General features: G+C 42.9%; 1 protein-coding gene across 1 annotated transcript in view; it reads left to right on the forward strand.

Moving 5' to 3' along the window:
* Positions 1–23,150, forward strand: part of SLC35D3 (solute carrier family 35 member D3) — a 38,601-nt gene extending 15,451 nt beyond the window's left edge. The window contains exon 2 of the mRNA XM_073576122.1: positions 21,915–23,150. Within this exon, the coding sequence (XP_073432223.1) occupies positions 21,915–22,738 (824 nt within the window). The 3' untranslated portion in view covers positions 22,739–23,150. The remainder of the gene's footprint in view (positions 1–21,914) is intronic.
* The last annotated feature ends 2,746 nt before the right edge of the window (positions 23,151–25,896 follow it).

Consider the following 25,896-nt stretch of genomic DNA (forward strand, 5'->3'; position numbering starts at 1 on the left):
AAAAAAACTTTTTTTTAATAAAATGGTGGTGCTTCTTACAATCCAGGCGTCTTATTGCTTACCGGGGGTGATGGCTGCGGTGAAGTGGGGTCCTAGGGTCGCTGCTGGCGGAGGCAGGAGTGGGGTGATGCTGCAGACACCAGACTGGGAGAAAGGGATGTTCGGATGTGGGACGCTGCCGATGTTTGGTGGTGCAGTCCACAGTGCAGCAGGGTCTCAGGGTCACAGCTGGAGGAGGAGGCAAGAGTTCGGTGGCTGCCGACATTTTGTGAAAGCCCAGAGCCCCCGCACTGTTTACTATGAGGTGGACCCCGGGAAAATGGCTGCCGGGGCGGTGCATGTGCAGATGGAGATCTTAGCGCTGAGATCTCATCTCCTGAGATCTTGATGCCGAGATCTCCATCTGCACCTGCGCTGCATCCGCGGACATTTTCCTGGAAACATCGCATAGAGACAGGCGCAGATGGAGATCTCAGCTTTCCTCCATCTGCGCTTGTGCCGAGTGAGAAGCCGGACGCTGGACTCCGGAATAAGAATGGCAGCCGCCATGTGCTGCCGCATGGCTACTGCTCGCCGCCGTACCACCACCACACACTGCAGGACCACCGCACCACCACTACAACACCCCCAGCTCCGGGCCGGCAGCATTGACCCCTCGGTAAGAACAATATTCAGTTTATAAGAAGCACTCCCATTTTCCCCCTAATTTTGGGGATTATAAAAGTGTGTCTTATAATCCGAAAAATACGGTAGATCATGCACAGTGCATGATCTAATTAACTTGTTTCTCCAGCTCTGAGCGATTATGAAAAAAAACAGTACACATATCTGGTATCACCGCATCCGTAATGATCCGACATATAGAACTGCCCACTAATTAACTCCTTCAATGAAAATCGTAAAAAAATAAATAAAAAATAAGGCAAAGAAATATGCTTTTTCATCATACCTCCTAACAAAAAGTGGAACAAAATGCAATAATAAAAGACAAGTATAAATAAAAATGATATAGCTGAAAACGTCATCTTGTCCCACAAAAAACAAGCCACAATACAGCTCCATCAGTGGAAAAATAAAAAAGTTATAGCTCTAAGAATAAAGCATTGCAAAAATAATTACCATATACACTCACTGGCCACTTTATTAGGTACACCATGCTAGTAACGGGTTGGACCCCCTTTTGCCTTCAGAACTGCCTCAATTCTTCGTGGCAGAGATTCAACAAGGTGCTGGAAGCATTCCTCAGAGATTTTGGACCATATTGACATGATGGCATCACACAGTTGGCGCAGATTTGTCGGCTGCACATCCCTGATGCGAATCTCCCGTTCCACCACATCCCAAAGATGCTCTATTGGATTGAGATCTGGTGACTGAGGAGGCCATTTGAGTACAGTGAACTCATTGTCATGTTCAAGAAACCAATCTGAGATGATTCGAGCTTTATGACATGGCGCATTATCCTGCTGAAAGTAGCCATCAGATGTTGGGTACATTGTGGTCATAAAGGGATGGACATGGTCAGCAACAATACTCAGGTAGGCTGTGGCGTTGCAACGATGCTCAATTGGTACCAAGGGGCCCAAAGAGTGCCAAGAAAAAATTCCCCACACCATGACACCACCACCAGCCTGAACCGTTGATACAAGGCAGGATGGATCCATGCTTTCATGTTGTATACGCCAAATTCTTACCCTACCATCCGAATGTCGCAGCAGAAATCGAGACTCATCAGACCAGGCAATGTTTTTCCAATCTTCTACTGTCCAATTTCGATGAGCTTGTGCAAATTGTAGCCTCAGTTTCCTGTTCTTAGCTGAGAGGAGTGGTACCCAGTGTGGTCTTCTGCTGCTGTAGCCCATCTGCCTCAAAGTTCGACGCACTGTGCGTTCAGAGATGCTCTTCTGCCTACCTTGGTTGTAACGGGTGGCAATTTGAGTCACTGTTGCCTTTCTATCAGCTCGAACCAGTCTGCCCATTCTCCTCTGACCTCTGGCATCAACAAGGCATTTCCGGCCACAGAACTGCCGCTCACTGGATTTTTTTTCTTTTTCGGACCATTCTCTGTAAACCCTAGAGATGGTTGTGCGTGAAAATCCCAGTAGATCAGCAGTTTCTGAAATACTCAGACCAGCCCTTCTGGCACCAACAATCATGCCACGTTCAAAGGCACTCAAATCACCTTTCTTCCCCATACTGATGCTCGGTTTGAACTGCAGGAGATTGTCTTGACCATGTCTACATGCCTAAATGCACTGAGTTGCCGCCATGTGATTGGCTGATTAGAAATTAAGTCTTAACACACAGTTGGACAGGTGTACCTAATAAAGTGGCCAGTGAGTGTATACTCGTGTATAAGCCGACCCATGTATAAGTCGACCCCCTAAATTTGCCACGAAAAACTGGGAAAACTTATTGACTCGCATATAAGCCTAGGGTGGAAAATGCAGCAGCTACTGGTAAATTTCAAAAATAAAAATAGATACCAATAAAAGTAAAATTAATTGAGACATCAGTAGGTTAAATGTTTTTGACTATCCATATTGAATCAGGAGCCCCATATAATGATCCATACAAAATACACCCCATATAATGCTGCACAAAGGTTAATAATGCCCCATATGCTTCCCCATAAAGCTTATGGCCCCATAAGATATTCCATAGATTATGCTCCCATAAAATGATCCATAGATTATGCCCCCATAAAATGCTCCATAGATTATGGCCTATATGCTGCCCCATAAGATGCTCCATAAAATATTCCCCCCGTAAGATGCTCCATAGTTTATGCCCCCATATGCTGCTCCATAGATTATGCCCCCATATGCTTCTCCATAATTATGCCCCCATATGCTGCTCCATAGATTACGCCCTCATATGCTGCTCCATAGATTACACCCCATATGCTGCTCCATAGATTATGCCCCCATATGCTGCTCCATAGATTATGCCCACATATGCTGCTCCATAGATTATGCCCCCATATGCTGCTCCATGGATTATGCCCCCATATGCTGTCCATAGTTTATGCCCCCATATGCGGCTCCATAGATTATGCCCCCATATGCTGCTCCATAGTTTATGCCCACATATGCTGCGCCATAGATTATCCCCCCATATGCTGCTCCATGATTATCCCCCCATATGCTGCTCCATGATTATGCCCCCATATGCTGCTCCATAATTATGCCCCCATATGCTGCTCCATAGATTACGCCCTCATATGCTGCTCCATAGATTACACCCCATATGCTGCTCCATAGATTATGCCCCCATATACTGCTCCATAGTTTATGCCCCCATACACTGCTCATAGTTTATGCCCCCATATGCTGATCCATAGTTTATGCCCCCATATGCTGCTCCATAGATTATGCCCCCATATGCTGCTCCATAATTATGCCCCCATATGCTGCTCCATAATTATGCCCCCATATGCTGCTCCATAATTTTGCTCCCATATGCTGCTCTATAATTATGCCCCCATATATTGCTGCTGCCGCTGCGAATAAAGATAAAAAATGACATACTCACCTCTCGTCGCCGGGGGCCCGATGCCGAGCAGGCGGTGACAGGTTCTGATGTCACCACTGGCTCAGGACCCCGGCACTGGCGATATTTACCGATCCCCGCTCCATGGCTGCACGCTGCTCTGTCCTCTCCTCCTCCGCATCCTGTCAGTGACATTCAGACAGACGGCACGGCGCGCACTAACTATGTCACCATGCCCTCTGACCTCAACATCACAGAGGACGCAGAGGAGGAGAGGACAGAGCGGTGTGCAGCCATGGATCAGGGACAGGTGAATATAGCTTATACTTACCCCCTCCTGGCGCGGTCTCTGCAGCCCCCCTGCTTCTCCCGGTCTCGGGCTCCTTCCTGCAGCGGTCACATGGTACAGTCCATTAAAGTCATAAATAATCATGACTTTAATGAGCGGTACCATGTGACTGCTGAAGGAAGGAGCCTGAGACCGGGAGAAGCAGGTGAGCTGCAGAGACCGCTCCAGGAGGGGGTAAGTATGACCTGACACCACTTCCCCCCTCCCCCGCCGACCCCCTGGTATATGACTCACGTATAAGCCGAGAGGGGGACTTTCAGCCCCAAAAAATGGGCTGAAAATGTTGGCTTATACGCGAGTATATACGGTATTATTTCTATAAAATAGTTTTTATTGTGTAAAAGACAGGGACAAAACATAAAAAAAGAGAATAAAGCTGCTTTATCAACTTTACCACATCCGGATTGGCATAAAAAAAACTCCTACAAAAATCAATTCCTGAATTGCTTGGTTTTGTTCATTCTACCTCCCAAAAATTGGAATAGAAAGTGATCAAAATATGTCATGTGCTCGAAAATGATACCAGCAAAGACCATCAACTTGTCCCCCAAAAAACAAGCCCTCACATGACTCTGTTGGCAGAAATATGAAAAAATTATAGTTCTCTCAAAACTTGTTTTTGCAAAAAAGTGCCTTTAGTATGTGACAGCAGCCAAACATAAGAAAATATATAAATCTGCTAACGCTGTAATAGCACCGACCCAAAGAATACAGTTATCTAATCACTTATACCGCATGAGTAACAGCGTAAAGATTAAATAAAATAAATTCTTCACCTGCTGGTCCCGCACATTTCTCCTGCGCTGTTTGCTGAGCGCTTACACTGGGGTTTCCGTGTAAATCTCTGAAATACAAGATTCGGACAGAACCGCCAATAGAAAATTCCCTGTAATGAGGCAAATGAAGGGACTGTGGACACCATCTGGCCTTTGATCTGGCTCTGCCCATATTGTTAAATGTGCATAAAAGCTCGGTCCGCCATAGTTTTGTGCTCCTCTGAAAAGAAGGACACCACTGAACAGAGGCCAGACTGAGTCCAGACTAACTTTTCTGCCTCATTATAGTGAATAGCTCCACCATGTATTTCATCTGAATCATGTCATTCGGAGATTTAATAGGAAACCCCGATGTAAGTGCTCAGCGTAGAGCGCAGGATAAATGTGATCCAAAACGTTATGTAAAATGTTCCCAATAAAAGCTTCAACTTGATCCACAAAGAAAGCCCCCACTCAGGTCCGTCATCTGTTAATGGAAATATAGGGGGCTTGCACATTACTGGCAGAACAAAGGCTCTGGAAAAGTGCTATGGTTCCTTGCCCCCAAAAGAAATCCAGTGAATTCTGCGCTCCCAAATTCAAAAGCCCCCTCCCTTCTGAGCTCCACAGTGTGCCTAAACCACATTTAACATCCACAAGTTTGGCATTTCTGTAGCGTTGTAGCTAATTTATGGGTGCATATTTCCAGAAGCAAGAGTTGGGCATAACATACTGGGCACTACATTATACGAGCACTACAATAGCAGATTTACAATTTTCACTTACCAACATCCACTGCTGCTTGTTTCTAGAAAACACTCATGGAGTCAAAATCATCACGACACCTGTAGATAAATTCCCAAAAGGGTACAATTTTCAAAATGGGGTCACTTGAGTGGGGTATTCTGTTCTTCTAGTTCTTAGGTGCTCTGTATATGGAGTCTGCAAACTATTCTAAGAAAAACTGCCCTCCAGTAGGCAAATAGCTCTTCGTCCCTCCCGAGTCTCGATGTGTGGCTAAGCAGTACTGAATAGCCACATATGGGGTATTGCCATATTCAGCAGTAATTGTGTGACAAATTTTGGTGCCATTTTTACATATTTCTGCTTGGGAAAATGTAAAATCTGGAGTTAAAACTATATTTTTGCTGTGAAAATGTGATTATTTTTTCTTCACTGCCCAATGCTATACAATTATGTGACACATCTGTTGTGTCAATATGATCACTGCACCCTGAGATGAATTCATTGAGAGGTTTAGTTTGTAAAATAGAGTCACATATGGGGAGTTCTGATGTTCTGGCACGTCAACCATAAGGCTGGGGTCACACTAACCGATGAAAAATACGGTCCGTACTTTCCATGCGTAATACGGAGAAATGTCCGCTAAATAGTGATCCATATGTCATCCGTAATCAAGGTATGGTCGTGTATTTTGCGCATGTAAGCATCCGTATGTAATCCGTATGGCATCCGTATGCCGAGATTTTCTCGCAGGCTTGCACAATGGACATATAATGGAACCCTATGACAGGCTAAAACGAAACGGAGGAATAGATATATACACATAGAATACATATATACATGTCATTGAGACACACATATATATATATATTTATATTTCATAGAGTTCCACATAGCAGAATAGCCGCTAATTCAATTGCCGGCATCTGTAAAATCAATACAAAACCGGACGTGAAATGACACATGGTTTACATACAGTAAACCATTTCATTTCATGTATTTTTTATATGTCCCTGACTAATAATTAGATTATGATTTTTGCTTAAAATTTGGGAAGTCTAGGTGTTAAATTAAAGGGTTAATTAGTTGGAAAAAAATGCGTGGGCTCCCGTGGCAAAATCGCAACCAGAGAGGTAAAGCAGGTGAATGAGGGCAGATTTTAATAGCCTTGAGAGAGACCATTGTTTTTGCCCCCCCCGGCTACGAAAATCTGCCCCCAGAAACCCCAGAAAAGGCGCATCTATAAGATATGCCTTTTCTGGCACTTTTCCTCTCTATTCCCATTGCCTGTAGCAGTGGCTAATGGGTTAATATTAATGGATTAATGTCACCTTGCAATTGGAAGGTGACATTAAGCCGATTAATAATGGAGAGGTGTCAATTGGACACTTATCCATTATTAACCCTAGACTAATAAAGGGTTAAAAACACACACAGACATTAATTAAAAATTATTTTAATGAAATAAAGACACCTAGTTTTTGACCATATTTATTCCTCTGCTAATCCAAATAAAAGTCATCGACCTGTAACAAAAATAAAACAAAAAAGCAACCATATCCTTACCTCTCCGCTGCTCAGTCACGTCCCCCGCTGCAATCCATCAGAAAGGGTTAAGTGGTTTACACAGGGACCGATGCAAATGCGACCAGCCTCTTGTAAACCATTGCCAGAATGAATTATTTCATCTCTGCGCAGCCTCCCTGGCTGCCCAGAGATGAACTAATGAGCGTGGGAAAGTTTCTGCATTTTTCCCCACACTCATCAGTTCACCTCAGGTCAGCCAGGGGACTCCGCGCAGCCTCACTGATGTCACAGCCTCCTAAATATTCCACAGTCAACTGTGAGTGGTATTGTTGAAAACAGGAAGCATTAACTAACCACAGTGACAAAATCATGTAGACAGCGTAGTAAGACCGGGGTCACACTTGCGAGTGCAATGTGAGAAACTTGTGCAAGTCAATACCTGGCACTGTTGCCAGCGGTTTGGACCGAGCATTCAGCTGCATAGAAATACATGCAGCCGCACACTCCGGTCTCGAATGCTGGCGGCAGTGTCGGGTATTGATTGAAGTGAGAGACTCGCACAAGTTTCTTGAATTGCACTTGCAAGTGTGACTCCGGCCTTACAGAGGGAGTCACTGAATTCTGGGGCACAGTGCAAAAATGTCGCAAAAATTCTGCTGACTCAATAACTTCAAAGTTCTAAACCTCCTCATCCATTAACATGAACAAAATGTGCATGCAGGAAACGTGTTTTGTGGAGTGACAAATTATACTGCTCTAGCTGACAGTCTGAAGGACAAGTCTAGACTTGGTAAATGCCAGGAGATAACTACTTGCGTGATTGCAAAGTTTGGTGGAGGAGGATTAATGTTTCAGCGCAAGGGAAATCCTACTGCTTCAGCATACTGAGACATTTTGGATATTTGCATACTTCCAACTTTGTGGAAACAGTTTGGGGATAGCCCTATTCTGTTCCAGCATGACTGTGCCCCACTGCACAGAGCATAGAGATTGTGAGCTTGGCCCTCTCGTCCTACGTCACTGTCTGGGCTCACAAATGGCCTTCTGGATTAAGCTGCAAAAATGTCCACAGTCTTGTAGTAAGCCTTACCAGAACAATGAAAGCTGTTTAATCTTCAAAGGGTTAGCCAACTCATTTTTAATGCCTAATATAATGGATTGTATTAAAAACTAGACTGGAGGTGTAATGTGTAGGTGTACCAATATGTTACTTCATATAGTGAATAAACCAAGAAGGAATGTGGATGAATAGTCACATAATTATCCAGAAGTGAAAAAATAGGAAAGTATAGTGTATACACTTAATCACGAGCTACAAATCAGTGGCTTATGTGCTAACAAATGCATGGCTGTAAATGCTGTAACTAATAACGTAGCACCATTTGCCAGGAAGAGACCTTGCTACTGGGCCTCTTTCACACATCAGTTTTTCGCCATCAGGCGCGATCCGGCTATTTTTTCAAAAACCGGATCCGGCGAAATGCAAAGCTGGATCCGGTTTTCCCCAATTGACTTGTATTAGCGCCGGATCGCGCCGGATGGCCATGCGGTTGTTCCGGTTTTGACCGGATCCGGCAATATGTCTCAATCCGGCGTCTGGAAAAAACGACAACTGTAACGTTTTTTGTCTCCGGCGAAAAAGCAGGAACCGCCGGATCCGGCACTTTAGGCGTTTTCACACTATAAAAGTCTATGAGCGCCGCAATGCACCGGATCTGGCAAAAGCCGGATCCGGTTGCCGAATCCATTTTTTTGGTCTGAGCATGCTCAGTAGCCCTGCCCACAGCAAACATATATAAAACCATGACAGTGGGACCCACAGCCAACATGCCAGCCAAAAGAGGAGCCAGCCGCAGGAGAAGGCAGGAGAGTACTGCACCACCAGCAACACCCCAAATGGAGCCAAGGGACCTTGCTGAACAGGCGGAGAAGAGTCCACCAGCAGACGACAGATGGTAATTATCACATCCCCCATTCCTCAAAACTAGGGCCATGTTATATCAATGTATTCATTGGCCCTTTGTTTCTCTTTATTCACCAGCAGAAGCCGCCCTAGAGAGGCAGCAGCACCAGCAGCACCAGCACCAGCAACAGGAGCAGAGTCTGGCCAGCAGCAGGACACCACATTTTCTTCTGGGAGCCCTCCCTCGCACCATCAGCATTTAACGGTAAGTTTTTATTTCCAAAATCCATCATCTCTGGAATATATGTCTATTCATTGGCTTTTATTTCAAAACAGGAATCACAAGCTGAAGAGGATCTCCCAGAAGAAGAACGAAGGGGTGGACAGATACCTGGAGTGGGCTTGCATTTGGTAAGTTTCCTGCATCAATCGCAGAACCACAACATCACACTACACGCAACACATAGAAAACAATTTAGTGCAGACATCACACAGAAAACAACACATATGCCTACATCCAAGCACATAACTTTTTTTTTCCATTTCTAGTCTTCCCAATCTGGTGCTTGGCCAAGAGGTCCTTGAAGTGCCTCCCAGGGTCGTTGGCGTCAGCGACGCGGCGGTCACCATCGTGTAAGTATAATATTTTTTTAGGCTTTTTTTTTCCCTTTTCTTTACATTTCTTAAGTGTGGAGAATAATTATTTTTTTTTCTCTTTTCCTGTAATAGGCTTCACTGCGTGCTCCAGACTCTGACGGTGAGGAGGGTGGGATTGACGTGGACCTCCTCATCGATCTGGTCAGAGAAAGGGAGCCGCTATGGAATATGGGGGACCGCCGCCATGCTGATCTTATAGTGAACCAACGGCTCTGGGAGGAAATCTGTTCGCTCCTCTTGGACCGCTGGGAGGACCTCGATGCTTGGGCCCAGATTCAAGAGCGTAAGTATATGCTGCTCCGGTTGCTTGATGTAAAGCACTGTTTCCCGAACTCCAGTCCTCGTGGTCCCCACGGGTCATGTTTTCAGGATTTCCTTTTAACCAACACTATGGAAAGCCTGAAAACATGACCCGTAGGGGGCATGAGGACTGGAGTTTGGGAAACACTGATGTTGAATACTAACCACTTTGTGCTTTCTCGTTTCAGGGGAGAGAATTGTGAAGCGGTGGCGGTCTGTGAGGGATCGTTTCAAGAAAGAGTTCAACAAAGAGATGCGGGCCCCGAGTGGATCTGGAGGACTCAGGAGCAAGTACAAGTACACACGAACCCTGTCGTTCCTCCGGGAAACAATGGTCACCAGAAGGTAAATATTACACACCTCATGTAAAAAAAAATTTGTTACATGACTATTTTTTTTTGCAGCCAGGGCCATGCCACGTCACTATATTAATTGTATTTTTTTCTCTTTATTCCACAGCACAATGACCAGCACTCGGGAGCCTGCACACTTGGACCCTTCTGAGGCGATCCCTGAAGAGACCGCCACCGAGGGACACTTCGACCAATCCGGCCCATCTGCACCTTCTCACCCTTCCCTCACATACGATCCATCTCTCCCATCCACCAGCACAGGAGCATCGTGGCCGCCTACATTACATGAATCCACTGGTAAGGAGATCGCTTTCCCTTTACCCCACTCTTCTGCCGCTGCCACCTCTAGTACACCTGCGGGTACTGGGCGGCAGCGGCAGAGGGGTCATGAAAAGAGCTATGCGCCAGAGATCTTGCATCTGAATGCATCTTTCCAGAACTGTCTTAAAGTCTTGTCAGAGCAAATCTCCGCAGGCTTTCAGCAGCTCAACTCCGCCATTCTGGAGTTGAAGACACTTCTGCAAACCATGCATTCAGAAGCAAGATCTTCGCCAAACCACATGTTTTTCAGGTCTGTAGTGGAGCGCATGGAAACGCTCTCTCCTAGCCAGCAGATGCATGTACCATGGTGCTCTACTGCAGGTTACCTCCCAACCTCCTCCTCCCACCACAGTAGTTCCTCCACCTGCACCACCTCCAGCTACTGTCCCTCCTCCCTCTCCTATTCCATACCAGCCACCTCCCCAGTACCAGCCACCTCCCCAGTATCAGCAAACTCCCCACTTCCAGCAACCTTCCCCGTACCAAACTCCTGCCCCGTACCACACTCTTTCCCGTACCACTTCTCAACCACATCATCTGCTACTCCAGTCCCTGCTCAACCATCCATTCCACCACCCACCACCCACCACCTGTTCTGCCTCCCACATGTCCACCCATTCTATTGCTTTTTCCACACCTTCACCTCTAACTGTTCCTTCCCCACCACCATCCCAGTCCTCTCTCAACACTCCCAGTGTCGAAGTGTCCCGCAGCCCCTCCAGCAGTATTTCCACCCCACACTACACTAATTTGTGATTTTGTGCCCAAAATAAAAATTAAAATTTTTCTTGTTGTAAAGCTGTATTCAAAAAGTTTTTCTTCAAATTTACAAATAGTTTTAAAAAAAAAAAAAAATTCAATAAAAGTTTAATATTTGTTTTACACTTGTTGTCTGTCATTTATTTCTGCGGCGAAATATGTTTTAACAAAAGTTAAAATACTGGGTAGAGAAAAGGTGAACATTTTTTGGTATACTAAACAAGGTACATAACTTTGGGTAAGAGGTAAATAAATTTTACCTTCTGGCCACAGTTGTGTACCTGGTTGTGTTTTAGGCTAAGTATTTCACCTTTTAGCAAAAGTTGTGTATCTTGTTGGTGATTACCTAACAATGTACACAACTTTTGTTAAAAGGTGAAATACTTTGCCTAAAACACAACCAGGTACACAAGTGTGGCCAAAAGGTAAAAATTTGCAAACCACAACAAGATAGACAACTTTGGTTGGCAAAGGTATACTGTTGGTACAGAAGGTACACGACTTTGGTTAAGGGCAGAAATTTATCAAACTCTGTCATCCTGCCAGTGTATTCTACCTTGAGGTGACATAAAGTATAGTGCAAAATTGTCCCTCATTCGTGAAACCGTCACAGAACTTCTATTGGTAATGTTCTGGTAATCTTGCAAGGTGGTTTCTTCAGAGGTGTTCTCAATGGAAATGGGTTCCTTGCACATAACAAAATTGTGCAGGACCACGCAAGCTTTGATCACCTCATCCACAGTTTCAGTCTTGAGGTTGATCGCAGTCAATAGGACACGCCATTTGGCTGTCAGAATACCAAAGGCGCATTCCACCATTCTTCTTGCTCTTGTGAGGCGGTAATTTAAAATGTGTTTTGTTGTTGTCAATCCTCTGCTAGAGTATGGTTTCAAAAGGTGTTCTGACAGCTGGAAGGCTTCATCCCCTACACAGACAAAAGGCATAGGTGGGCCAGATGTTTGCGGCAGCGGTCTAGGGGGTGGGAATAGGCCCCAATATCAACAGCAATAAATTTGTATTCCGCATCAGCGATTGCCATGAGGACAATGGAAAAATATTTCTTGTAATTAAAATATTCCGATCCCTATCCTGCTGGCTTTGCAATGCGGATATGTTTCCCGTCCACAGCGCCCAAGCAATTCGGAAACTGACATATCTGTAGAAACTTGTCAGCAATTTCAATCCACCTCTCTGTTGTGGGCTCTGGTACAAACTCATCAACTAAAGAGTCCCACAGTGCACGGCATGTGTAATTCACAATTCCAGATATGGTGGAAATCCCAAGTCTGTACTGGAAATGGAGTAACCAAAGGGATTCTCCAGTTGCAAGGAATCTGGGGGGAATTAAGAAAAAAAATTAGTTCAAAATCACAGCATTACAAACCAAAACTCAGCTATAACACTTGAAGATACAAACTACCACCAACAACATTACAGTTAAAGTGTGCTTTGATGCGAGCATATCCAATAAATGTGTCTTTTCTTAGAGTCACCATCAGACGCCCTGTCAGTGAAATGGAGAAGCGGCAATAGGTGTCTGCTTTTCTTATGAGGTGTGCAATGCAATCCACCAAGTAATCAAAATTCTCCATTTTCATCCGAACATATGCGAAAAATTTCTCCGGGTTTCGTCTAAAGTCCATGCAGAGTGTAGAATACACCCCACGCGTCATTCTCTTGGCTGTGATGAGGTGGATCCACAAACGGCATCGATGTCGCTGATGCATGATGCGCTGCTGTCTCGCTCTCTCCTTCTCCAGAACAATCACCCTCAAACGATTCATCTCCTCTGTAAAATCCACCAAATTCTTCAAAATGTTTCATATCACAACATCCATCTTCGCCAGTCACTTGCTCTTCTCTCCAACCTGCACTTTCTCCTCTACAACCTGTCAAAGATGGGCTTTAGGAACACTGTATATATAGGTTTTCATTAGCCAATCACGTTTGTAGGGTGTTTTAAAAACCGGATCTGTCGAAATCCGTCGAAAAACGGATGCAACGGATCCGGTTTTTGGTCGGATGCGCAAGATGGATCCGGCAGGAAACCGGATCCGTCACATCCGGTTTTACATAACATTTGACGGATCCGGCGCGACGCCGGATCGCGCCTGACGGCAAAAAACTGATGTGTGAAAGTAGCCTAAATGAGGGAATGGTGTAGGGTAGAAGACATGCTGTCATTATTGTTGGAAAAAAAGGAATTACTGTTTTTGTGGTTTGCATTTCACATTATCTTTTTGGTAAGCTCAAGGTAAAATATGTTTCATTCCATATACAATAAATGGTATTACATAGTGACCATGATTATGGCTGCAGTTTACAACAGGTCACTTTCACCATGTAGCCCAGACATTTTTAGTACCCTATACAATTAAGGGAACTTCTTAAAAAAATGTCACACATGTCTGCACATCTGAAAAACTAAAGCGAGCAAGAAAAAGTGGTGCAATATGACCCAATTCATTAAACCACAAAATGAATACAAACCGCTCACAGAGGTATATGACTATGTATATTTTAATGAAGACACTATATATAATGTTAAAGTCAGTCACTTAATCTAATATAGTTTGACAATATACATAATAAGGAAGGACTCTGTACGCAGAGGCACGGAAAGGGGTTAAGAGTAGATATTTTTCACCTGAGTTATCTTGTCAATATGAACATTGTCCACATTTGAAATTTCCTTATACTATCATATGAGTTAGCCACATTTTAGGTATCTTGCAGTATCAAGAAGATACAAAATTGCAAGAATGGCAACAAGCACATCTAGCTCACTCTTTAAATCATAAGCAGTTAGTACGAAAAAGCAAAGAAACAAAGTACGAAAAAGTGAAAGAAATGAAAACTCATTTCATAGACCAGTAATTCCACAACTTTTCAAAGAAACTGGAAAAGCAATTGATACTCCTTCAAAGATAAGGCTGTGTGCACACGTTGCGGATTCTGCTGCGGATCCGCAGCGTTTCAGGAGCTGCGGGTCCGCAACAGATTTAGGTGCGTTGTACAGTACCATTGTTTTCAATGGTAAACTGAAAAACGCTGTGCACATGCTGCGGATTTTTCCGTGCGGATTTGCTGCGGGTTACAATCCGCAGCATGCCAATTCTTTGTGCGGATTCCGCTGCAATTTTACAACTTCTCCATTGTAGAGGTGTGAAACCGCAGGTAAACCGCAGGTCTTTTGACCTGAGATTTTACCTGCGGATTTTTACAAATCTGCGCGGAAAGATCCGCAGGACCTAAATCTACGTGTGCACATAGCCTTAAGGGAAGTGCAACAAAGACAAATCACTAAGAGATAATCATGATTGTGATAGAAATCACATTTTTCGTTGACATAGTGGAAAAACCAGAGAGATTAAATCTAAATAATACTGCAACCTTGATCATTGGACTACTGATTCACATTCAAGTGTTTTAGATTATCCTTTAACAACTCTATAATCTGCAGAAACAATACTACAAGGTGAGACGAGGGCGAAAGATAAAAACATCAAAGGAGAAATAGGAAACTGAGTCAGAAAAAGAAACAGGACTAAAAGGGTGCTAAAGGGAACCTGTCAACATGAAAATGCAGTCCAGTCAATCTGCACGCACCATGTTATAGAGCAGGGGGAGCGGAGCAGATTGATATATTGTTTTACGAGAAAATGATTCAGTGTAACCTGTTTTTATCATATAAACATCTGCTCTTTCTGGGACTTTTGGTCAAGTGGGCGGTCCTAATAGTGACTGACAGCTTTCTCTGTGTGCACAAAGAAATCTGTCAGTCACTGATAGGACCGCCCACTGTTCGGCAAGTCCCAGGAAGAGCAGAAGGTTAAATAATGAAATTACATGAAACGATAAATATTTTCTCACAAAACTATTTATCATTCTACTCGTTTTCTTGGTGACAGATTCACTTTAATCGCTGGAGATACAGGACAAAATAGAGAGTAGTTAATCTAACCAGCAACAAATTGGATGAGGAATGCTTTTTCTTATAATCAATAAGATTAAATTATCGTGTAGCAAAAGAATTTGATATAGTAGACTGTGAAGTGTAGTTGTAAGGCAATGCGTAAACGTAATCTTCATAAATTATTAAATAAAAGTGATTCTAATGTACAGGAACCCAGAGAGAAATTCTGACTAATTTTGGGTCCTCGAAGATTTAGCACTGTATATATTTGTAACGCAGATAAAAAAGAATGCATAATTGATTTAGTGGAGTTTCCTGGAATTAGTGACACACATTTGTATTCTTGTAATGGAATATGTACTTTCAAAGGTGGTAAATCTAATCTCACTCCACCTACACAGCATGGTATTATATTGTCCCGGTCCCACGGAAAGACGCTAATGTAAAATCGTGTATTGGGATTCATACCTCATCCACCCAGGCTGTCTCAACGCCTCCTCCATTTCTGGTATATCTCTGAACTCCCTGTCTGCAATACTTTGGGTTTGGCACAAAAGAACAAGGAAAACACAAATACTGTATGTGCCTTAGTGGCCAGTAAAGTAAATGTATCCATCAGTACCACATAAAGAAATAAATGCACACGTAATGCAAGGATACAAAATACAGACCTATTCGGGATAACATAAAAAACAACCAGAACTCCGAAAACAAGAGTCAGTGAGTCAGAGTATGAAGAAAGTATCATCAACCTTTATTAAATATACTAGAGGTGGTCCCGATGCAATAGCATCGGGAGAGCAGTGTGTGTGTTTGTGGGGTGTGTGTCCCGCCACTGCCTGCCCACCCACCTACCTCCGTGCAGTCACAGCCAACAGGAAAGACGGTGCTTTGCAGCCTGTGCTGGAGATAGGGTGCGGCGCCACCAGAGGGCGCCCACACCCCATCTCCAGCACAGACTGCAAGCTGCGGTCTTTCCTGCCAGCTGTGACTGCACGGAGGTGGGTGGACAGGCAGCCACAGTGACCCCCGTCACAGCCACAGTGCCCCCCCTCACAGCCACAGTGCCCCAATTGCATCATATGTTGCTGGGACCCTCCAGAGCCATCACAGCCTCAAAGCTCACATCAGAATAAGAGCCACTACAATATCTCTGGCCCCCCATCTCCGTGCAGTCACAGCCAGCAGGAAAGATGGTGGTTTGCGGCCTGTGCTGGAGATGGGGTGCAGTGCCACCAGAGGGCGCCCGCACCCCATCTCCAGCACAGGCCGCAAGTCGCAGTCTTTCCTGACGGCTGTGACTGCACGGAGGTGGGTGGGCAGGTGGCAGCGGGTCCGGCAGCGGGCCCTGGAGGCGGGTCCTGGTGGGGGGTCTGGTGGCGGGTCCTGGCGGGGTCTGGCGGTGGGTCCAGTGGTGGTGGCGCGGGGGTCCGGCGTGGGTGTCCCAGCGGTGTCCCGCTGGTGGTATTGCAGAAGGGCCTGGTACCACCAGCAGGTGCCATATTGGAATACCCATCACTTGGGTATTCCAATATGGCAGCGGGCGTACTTTCGTTGCGGCGCGGTGGATTGTGGGATTCGAGGACATCCAGACGAAAGTGGATGATGGACAATTTAAGGCAATTATATATATAGACAAGTGCATATGTGGTGGCTGAAAGAGACAGGCATACGCGCAATATAAAAATGACATAAAAAGAATCATAACAACATATACCCAAATCTGCAGCTAATTGTAGGTATAGATGGGCATGTAAAATACCTACAATATGATAAACATGTGCAATGGTCAATAATGCAAAGAAATACTGTAAAAATACAAATATATATAACTGTAAGGACGGTTGGACGAGCTGCTGCTCCTTAATACCCTACCACTCTACAGAAAAATCGAGTCCAAGTCCCAATGTGCTGTCACTGTCAGGTGTGGGGTGTATCACACTCAACAATAATAAACTCGCAGAAAATTCATTTCTGCCAAAAGGCTGGGAGCATATTGTTATAAATAAGTTTGTGAGCCCCATATGGTTTGAATGGATAGATAGTAATTGTAAACTCCTATAATACAGTATATTGAACACAGGAAGAATGGAGTACTATACAATATATAAAAATATATCAAGATTTTTAATATACATTTTAAATACAAATTGTAAGAGAATTATTTCAGTAATAACAACAAGGAGAAAACACTAGTGTAAAAACTTAGGACCTGAGTATATCATCCCAAGCTAGTCCTGATCAAAAATCCTCATATGTTTAATTGACAGAAAATGGTATAAAGGAAATCACCAATTTGTAACAAGAAAATATGGTGAACAATGAATGTAATGTCTAATATATTCGATGTTGTAAGATTAGAAACGATTTCACTGCCATGGGATATAATGTCTACTACCATAGTGGTATATACTGTACTTGTACCATTGTATACCACTATGGTAGTAGACATTATATCCCATGGCAGTGAAATTGTTTCTAATCTTAGGCCTCTTTCACACATCCGTCTGTCACCATCAGTCAAAATCAGCCGTTTTGCTAACGGATCCGTTTTTTTCCACATTGAGTTGCATTACCAGCGGATCTTGACGGATGGTCATCCGTAGGATCCGTTTTTATACAGATCCACCAAAATTTTGGTGTCCACCGACTTGCCCGGACAAACAATGAAACTTTTTTGGCCGGCCGGATCCGCATTTTACAGTGCGCATGCCCAGAGGAATTGACTCAGCTGGAAATTTAACCCTAAACTCGGTTCTGGTGGCTGAAAAAATTCTCTCTCTCTCATTTTCCAGGCACGGTTTCCTTTAAATTTCTGCCTTATCCGGATCCGTCAAAATAACGGTCCGGTGACTCCCGTTTGTTTCAATCCACCAACGGATCCGTTTTCTGCCATTTTGACGGATTTCAACTGAGTTAAAAAATGGATGTGTGAAACAGGCCTTACACATCAAATATATTAGACATTAGATTCATTGTTCACCATATTTTCTTGTATCACACTCCTTTGTTGGCCGCAGACCCCTATGTCTCAAGATCTCCATCTTCTGGAGCCACGCCACATAACTCTGTTTGTTTCAACACACATAAGTTTACTGGACGGTTCAAGTTAATCAGATTGTAAAACGTAGTATCAGCCACAACACTTCTGATTTCTAGTTTCTTCAACATAGTACATTTTAAGCATTACTAGCCTTTCATCCTGGACTATCCCTACATTTACTCTCTCTGTCTGCCCCAGTGATTTCCCTACCAGGCACTCATAGTACCTGTTTCGAGCCTTGAGCTCTAGACATTGCAGGAATGTCTGCAAGGGATCACATTAAGCCATACCACTGCCCCGAACAATAGGTCTATACATCCACTATCAGTCCACAGCAATTTCAACTTGACCTTGGTTAATCAACCTCCCTATTTGACTCCTTTTTACTGAGGCTTGCCCCTCTCACTATGGGCTAATTCCAAACTTTAAGTCTGCCCCCTACGGCTGTAGCTGACAGATATACTTTTACAAACATTATGCCTTGCATTTGCATACATCAAACATATTACACTTGTGATGTTTATCCAAGTCTATCTTACCCTATAGTCACTACAGTATGTCCTAAAACTTAACATATGTCTTTCTCAATAGTTTATACATTACCATATAACAGGCTATATCACAATACACAGGTCGCATGACATAACCTATGTACAGTCATTTGAAAAGTGTTTGCCCCTTCTTGATTTCGTATTTTTTTTCATGTTTGTCACACTTAAATGTTGCAGATCACCAGACAAATTTAAATATTAGACAAAGATAACCCAGGTAAACACAAAATGCAGTTTTTGAATGAAGGTCTTTATTATTAAGGGAAAATAGTGATTACACCCTAAACCTAATAACTGTTTGGGCCACCCTTAGCAGGAAGAACTGCAGTCAAGTGTTTGCTATACCTGGCAATGAGTATTTTACAACGCTCTGGTGGAATTTTGGCCCACTCATCTTTGCAGAAAAGTTGTAATTCAGCCACATTCAAGGGTTTCCGGGCAAGAACCGCCTTTTTAAGGGCGCGCCACAGCATCCCAATTGGATTAAGGTCAGGACTTTGACTATGCCACTTCAAAGTCTTAAGTTTGTTTTTCTTAAGCCATTCAGACGTGGACTTTGCATAATTGTCCTGCTGCATAACTCAAGTGCGCTTCAGCTTGAGGTCACAAACAGTTAGGCGGATATTCTTTTTCAGGATTTTTTGGTAGACAGCAGAATACATGGTTCCTTTTACCACAGCAAATCTTCCAGGTTCGGAAGCAGCAAAACATCCCCAGACCATCACACTATCACTACCATATTTTACTGTTGGTATGATGTTCCTTTTCTTAAATGTTGTGTTATGTCTATGCAAGATGTAATGGAACATACACCTTCCAAAAATTTCAACTTTTGTCTTGTCAGTCCACAGAGTATTCTCCCAAATGTCTTGGGGACCAGCAACATATTTTCTGGCAAAACTGAGACAAGTCTTTATGTTCTTATTGCTGAGTAGTGGTTTTCGTATTGGAACTGTGCTATCCAAGCCATTTTTGCCGATTCTCTTTGTTATGATGGAGTCATGAACAGAGGCAAGTGAGGCCTGCAGTTCTTTGGATGTTGTGGGGTCTTTTGTGACCTCTAGAATGAGTTGTTGTACTCTTGGGGTAATTTTGGTCTGTCAGCCACTTCTGAAAAGGTTTACCATGATTCCATGGTTTCACCATTTGTGGATAATGACTCTCACTGTGGTTTGCTGGAGTCCAAAAGCTTTAGAAATGGCTTTATCACCTTTTTCAGACTGATAGATCTCAAATACCTTGTTTCTCATTTGTTCCAGAATTTATTTGGATCGGGGCATGATGTTAAGCTTTTGAGGACCTTTTGGACTACACCACTTTGTCATGCAGGTCCTATTGAAGTGATTTCTTGATTGAGAACAGGTGTAGCAGTAATCAGGCCTGGGTATGTCTAGGGAATTTGAACTCAGATTCTTAAAGATGTAATAAGCAACAATTTATGTTTTAAGGAGAGGCAGTCACTTTTTCACACAGTGCACTTTAGATTTGGATTTCTTTTTCCCTTAATAATAAAGTCCTTCATTTAAAAACTGCATTTTGAGTTTACTTGTGTTATCTTAGTGTAATATTTAAATTTGTTTGGTGTGACAAACACGCAAAAGAATAGCAAAACAGGAAGGGAGCAGACATTTTTTCTCACAACTGTTTATAAAACGCATGACATTATTCACATAACGCAATTGGTGCCTTCATGCTCGGAATGAGACAGCATAGTCCACCACTCTTACAAATAATTGCTTCCACATTGACTTGTTACTCCAACGGACTAATATAAAGCTAACAATAGATATGTACATCAAGGGAAATGGCTATAGTACAACATATACTAACAAAGGTGAGGACAATGTAATTGGAAATGTAGTCACTCACATGAAATGGTACACCTATGAATGGTTGGGTGGAAAACAATGATGAAAATAGTGTAAGGGGGAAGCAGATATACCCTTACAGCATGCATCAGAGCAATTGTAGTTGGAAAAGTAGTCAACTTACTAGTGCCATATCTGTCTCTGCAGGTCTAATAAATCACTTGTGTGAGGACAATATAAATGGAAAAAGTAGTCAACTTACTATTGCTAGAATAAATAAATTCACCCCATCCAAATGTCAGGCTCAAATAGCTATGAGGACTATGAAATTGGAAAAAAAATAGTAAACTCACATGATAGGGTGCAGCTGTGTATGATATAAGGGGAGAAGTGGAAAACCACAGTACAGCATGCATGAGGACAATGTACCATATATACTCGAGTATAAGCCGACCCGAGTATAAGGCAACCCCCCCCTTATTTTGCCACAAAAAACTGGGAAAACTTATTGACTCGAGTATAAGCCAAGGGTGGTGCTGCACAAGGGTTAATGGTAGCCCAACAAGATGCTCCATAGATAAATACCCCCCATAAAATGCTGCACACGGGTTATTGGTGGCCCAAGAAGATGCTCCATATATTAAAAAAACCTTATAAAATGCTGCACAAGGGTTAATGGTGTATAAATAAATAAAATGGGAATGGTGACAGTTTTCTTGCATAGGGTTTCTTGCACTGAAATCTGCAATAACTTGGGTACTGCGTTCACCAGACATCAACACAATTTGTGTCCGCTCCTCATGTGTTAACCTCTGCGACATGGCAATGGCTGTAAACAAAGAGAAACTTGTAAATAACTCATGAAAGAATAAAGTTACGTTAAAATCTAGCGCACCATTGTTTTTCTTGTGAAATTCTCAATAAGTTTGATGTGTCACATGACCCTCTTCCCATTGTAAAAAATAAAGTTGGATCCAAAATGGCCAAATTCAAAAAGGCCACCATGGTCACCACCCATCTTGAAAAGTTTTCCTGTGCCGCGAACGGGAAGTTGATATCACCAACCTTTCCCATTTTATTTAGGCTCACCCTGTATTTTGAAATGAATGAGAGAAGTATGTAGCCTCCAAGTGAACGACTCTATTAAACATTATTGTAGAGAATTAAATTATAGCTTTTTACTATAGGTTGATAACTGGAGGTACATTTTAATGGAGAGCACTTGAATTTTTATCATTTCCATAGCTGTTTTTATATTATTTTACTTACATGATTACATAGAAAGGATAAAGATACAGGTCCATCAAGTTCAACCTTTCTCCTCCACTTATACATTCTCTCTCTGTATTATGTTAATTGCATTCATTGTTAAATAAGATGTTTCTTAAAGGCTTATGTTCAATTTCTTGTATTTTTTTATCTTATATTTTAAACAGGGGCTGGTGACCTGAGTGGAGAACCTATAGGATACATAACTGGAGTTCTGGCTGTATTAGTCCATGCCGCCTATCTTGTAATTATCCAAAAAACAAGCACAGATAATGACCATGGGCCTCTAACCGCACAGTACATCATTGCCATTACTGCAACTCCTGTGCTCATAATATGCTCCTTTGTCAGTATGGACATGATCAATGCCTGGTCCTTCCCAGGATGGAAAGACCCAGTGATGGTTTGCACTTTCATTGCATGTACCGTGATTGGTTGTGCCATGAATTTTACCACATTACACTGTACATATCTAAATTCCGCTGTCACGACAAGTTTTGTTGGAGTGGTGAAGAGTATTGCCACCATTACAGTAGGCATGCTTGCCTTCAACGACGTGGCACCTACTTCCCTTTTCATTGCCGGTGTAGTTGTCAACACATTTGGTTCCATCATCTACTGTGTGGCCAAATATTTTGAGACCAGGAGACAAATCAACTATGAAGATTTGGAAAAGGAAGCAATGAAAGATGAAAAGGAGGCTCAAGATGGGCAACCGCCACCTTTTGTTATGGAGGAAATCTTACAGGACAATGGCTCTGAGGGACAAGAACCAGTGAAGTCAATGGTTGAGACTGAGAATCCTACTGAAGAAAAGAAAGAAAGCATGTTGGCTGCAGTTTTACAATCACATGGCCCTACTAAGACTTCTGAAGAAGAGAATAGGAATCTGTTGAAAGATGCATATCTCGGAGTATGGAGGATGGTCAGGGGCACTAGATTTTTGAAAAAGGATTACCTTATAGAAAATGAAGAACTTCCTAGTCCATAACTATAACAGTTCGATAAAGTATCATAATGATGGAACTTAAATCATGAGGGAAACATACTGCAGAAATGTTGACACACTTTCAATTAAACTCACACGCACACACATATTTATTTATATGGCTGTATAAATTGTTCTGAAATTCAGGACTATAATGTTTTTTCAGGTGTCACATTTAAAGATCGGCTGCCCTTCCCACCATCCGGTCATCAATCTCTGCGCTAAACATATGTCTTGCTTAAATTCCCATTATATACATTCGCACACTTTTAAGACCTCTTCCATCTGTAAAAGAGAGCGTTACATTTGCATTTTATCAGCCGTATAAATTTATCATGTATTTATCATGTATGCATTATTACTGTCTTCCTACTAAGAAAAAAAAATAGAAACAATGTTTATGCATCTTCCAAGTAATATGTGAAAACGGAAATTTAACCAGAGGATACAGATTTACATTCATGACTAAATGTCACGCATATAAGAAACGTTCATTATATCAATTCTGTGTTCACCCGACCAATGGGGTATCCCATGAGCTAGTCACTAAATTAAATGTAATCAATTATGTTTTTCCTTATCTAAAAGATGATATATCAGATATCTTCGGGTTCATCTCATGTCTATTGCTTTCCTCATTGAGTATTGAGGATAAAAGTTTTGATCATATTTTAGTTGCATAATTTTACTTTGAACACAGATCAAAAAGTAGAGATGTAAGATAAAAACCCCCCAAAAAACAAGTTACCTGATCTAGTAGAGCCCCAATTAGTTTTCTTTTATGTGTCCTTTACTTTATTGCATCTCTGCACATGCCGTGATGTTATGTCCCAGGATTGGGATATCTTTATGCCCTATTAATTTAAGAAGAATGCACGGCATAACTTACTACTAGGCTCATTAAAGAGGTTTTCCACTTTTAGTAGAGTTGTCCCCAAGTGATCCGATACTAGTCAAAAACCAGATCGTATTTCAGATAGTATGTACCCTCATTGGCCATTCTAGCTTACTTAGGCCGGTTTCACATTTGCGCTTCAGGGCGCAGCGACGGCCTGCGCACGGCCGCTGCTAAGCCCTGCCCCCTGCCACGCCTCCGCCAGTAGCTCCGCCTCCGGGCGCATGACGCTGCATGCGTCATGCGTCCCCTATCTTTATCACTGAGGACGCAGGCCGTGCGCAGTATGCTTTGGCGGCGCCTGCGTCCTTTTGACGGTGCGCCGAGCGCAACCAAATTGCAACAGGTTGCGTTTGGCGCTGGTTGGCGCACCGTCAAAAGGACGCAGGAGCCACAAAAACGCATACTGCGCACGGCCTGCGTCCTAAGTGATAAAGATAGGGGACGCATGACGCATGCAGCGTCATGCGCCTGAAGGCGGAGCTACCGGCAGAGGCGCGGCAGCGGGCGGGGCTTAGCGGCGGCTGTGTGCAGGCCGTCGCTGCGCCCTGAAGCGCAAATGTGAAACCGGCCTTACTCTGCCAATGTAGATGGAAGGAGTCGCTGAGCTCAGTGATTGGCAGCAGCAGTGTTGTGCGCTGTTGAAGTGAAATTACCTTTGCAGCCAGTGCACAGAGACAGGCGCAGCAGTGGCGAGCCAACGCTGGACCCGGTGAGAGTGAGTTCTATCAGTATTTGTTTTTTTTTTACTAGTAACTGATAGCTTGGGGACCACTTTTCTAAAAGTGGAAAACCCCTTTTTAAGTGTTTTTAGCATTATCAATATAATGCCACAAATTCAGAGGTGTAATCTGATGCTTCTGGGCTCAATTCAAAATCTGTAACAGATTCTTAAATGCAATAGGTCATTTATAGTACTGGTCTTCTCTTATAAGGCACCAGTGCATATGCTTAGCTTTAACCTTCGGCTAGCCCCTATAGATACACTCTGCTATAAACGAAAGGGAATATATTATGTATTGTTTTTAATTTTCAATTGAACTTTGCTTGGATCCTTGGCCTTGCTCTGTCCACTACCTCTACTTAAAGGGAGTCTCTCAGCAGGTTTTTGCTATTTAGTCTGAGAGCAGCATAATGTAAGTGCTGAGAACCTGATTCCAGAGATGTGTCTCTTATTAAGTTGTGAGCTCTGATTTCAATAAAAGTGTTTTATCAGCAAGAGATTATCAATAGAGGACCAATCAGGCTGATCTGTGTAACCCCACCCCCACCTCTGACAATTCACAGTGTACACAAGAAGCTGCCAGTCAGAGGCGTGGGCAGAGTTATTCATAGCCCAGAAATTTTAGCTCTGCTAAATCTATATTAGACAAAACAGGAATTCTATCAAAACTGCACCAAGCAGTCCAGTAAGTGACACATCTCTGGAATCAGGCTACCTCTTCATAGTGCTACTATCAGATTCCATAGCCAAAACCTGATGACAAATTCCCTTTAATTGCCACTGGGAGGCACTGTCATGGGTCACTCTCTCTAATAAATAGCGCAAAAGACCCAAATGGATCCTTCAAAAATGCCGTGATGGCTAATGATAACTGTGCATGTTTGTCATAATCCAGATTTTAAAAGTTTGAAGAGGATGCTAGCTTCATGTCAAGCTAAATTTAAGTCTTTACCCAGATCTATACTCAAGACCCTTAAATGCTTGAAATGATTTTTTTGCATGTTGGTCTTCTCTTATAATATGTGAGCCTGTTATTTCACAGTAACAAGAATCCACTGATTTAGAATCATACTTTTTGTTTTTCTCATTTTCTTAAAGATTTCAGCAATAATAAAGAGCTCTTGGGACATGGGAAAGGTAAACGCTACGTTAGCACCTGAATATCACACAGTAAAAAATAGTCTTTAAAAACATTATGGAAGATCCTTAAGGGCTTGGCTAGTCCCATTTTAAAATGTCTCAAAGACTTGATCTACTTTGAAATACTGAAATCAGCACTATTGAAGTCCTTGCCGATCCAGAACCCCCTCCTTGGTGAGATTTGAGCCCAGGAGCCAGCATTTCAGAACAGTGCTAACCACTGAGCCATTATTCTAGCCATATACATTGTCAGTGGAGTAGTGAGTATGAGGATGTCCAGAAATAAGGAATGATGATTTTGTTATTTCCTTCAGGATATTTTAGCATGAACCTAGAAACCTATTCAGTATACCTAAAGAATGCAAATAATAAGACAACAAAACAGCATTTCTTCAAGTAGTT

Source organism: Dendrobates tinctorius, unplaced genomic scaffold (assembly GCF_039654945.1).
Source record: "Dendrobates tinctorius isolate UK_male_01 unplaced genomic scaffold, ASM3965494v1 ptg000046l, whole genome shotgun sequence".
Lineage (NCBI taxonomy): Eukaryota > Metazoa > Chordata > Amphibia > Anura > Dendrobatidae > Dendrobates > Dendrobates tinctorius.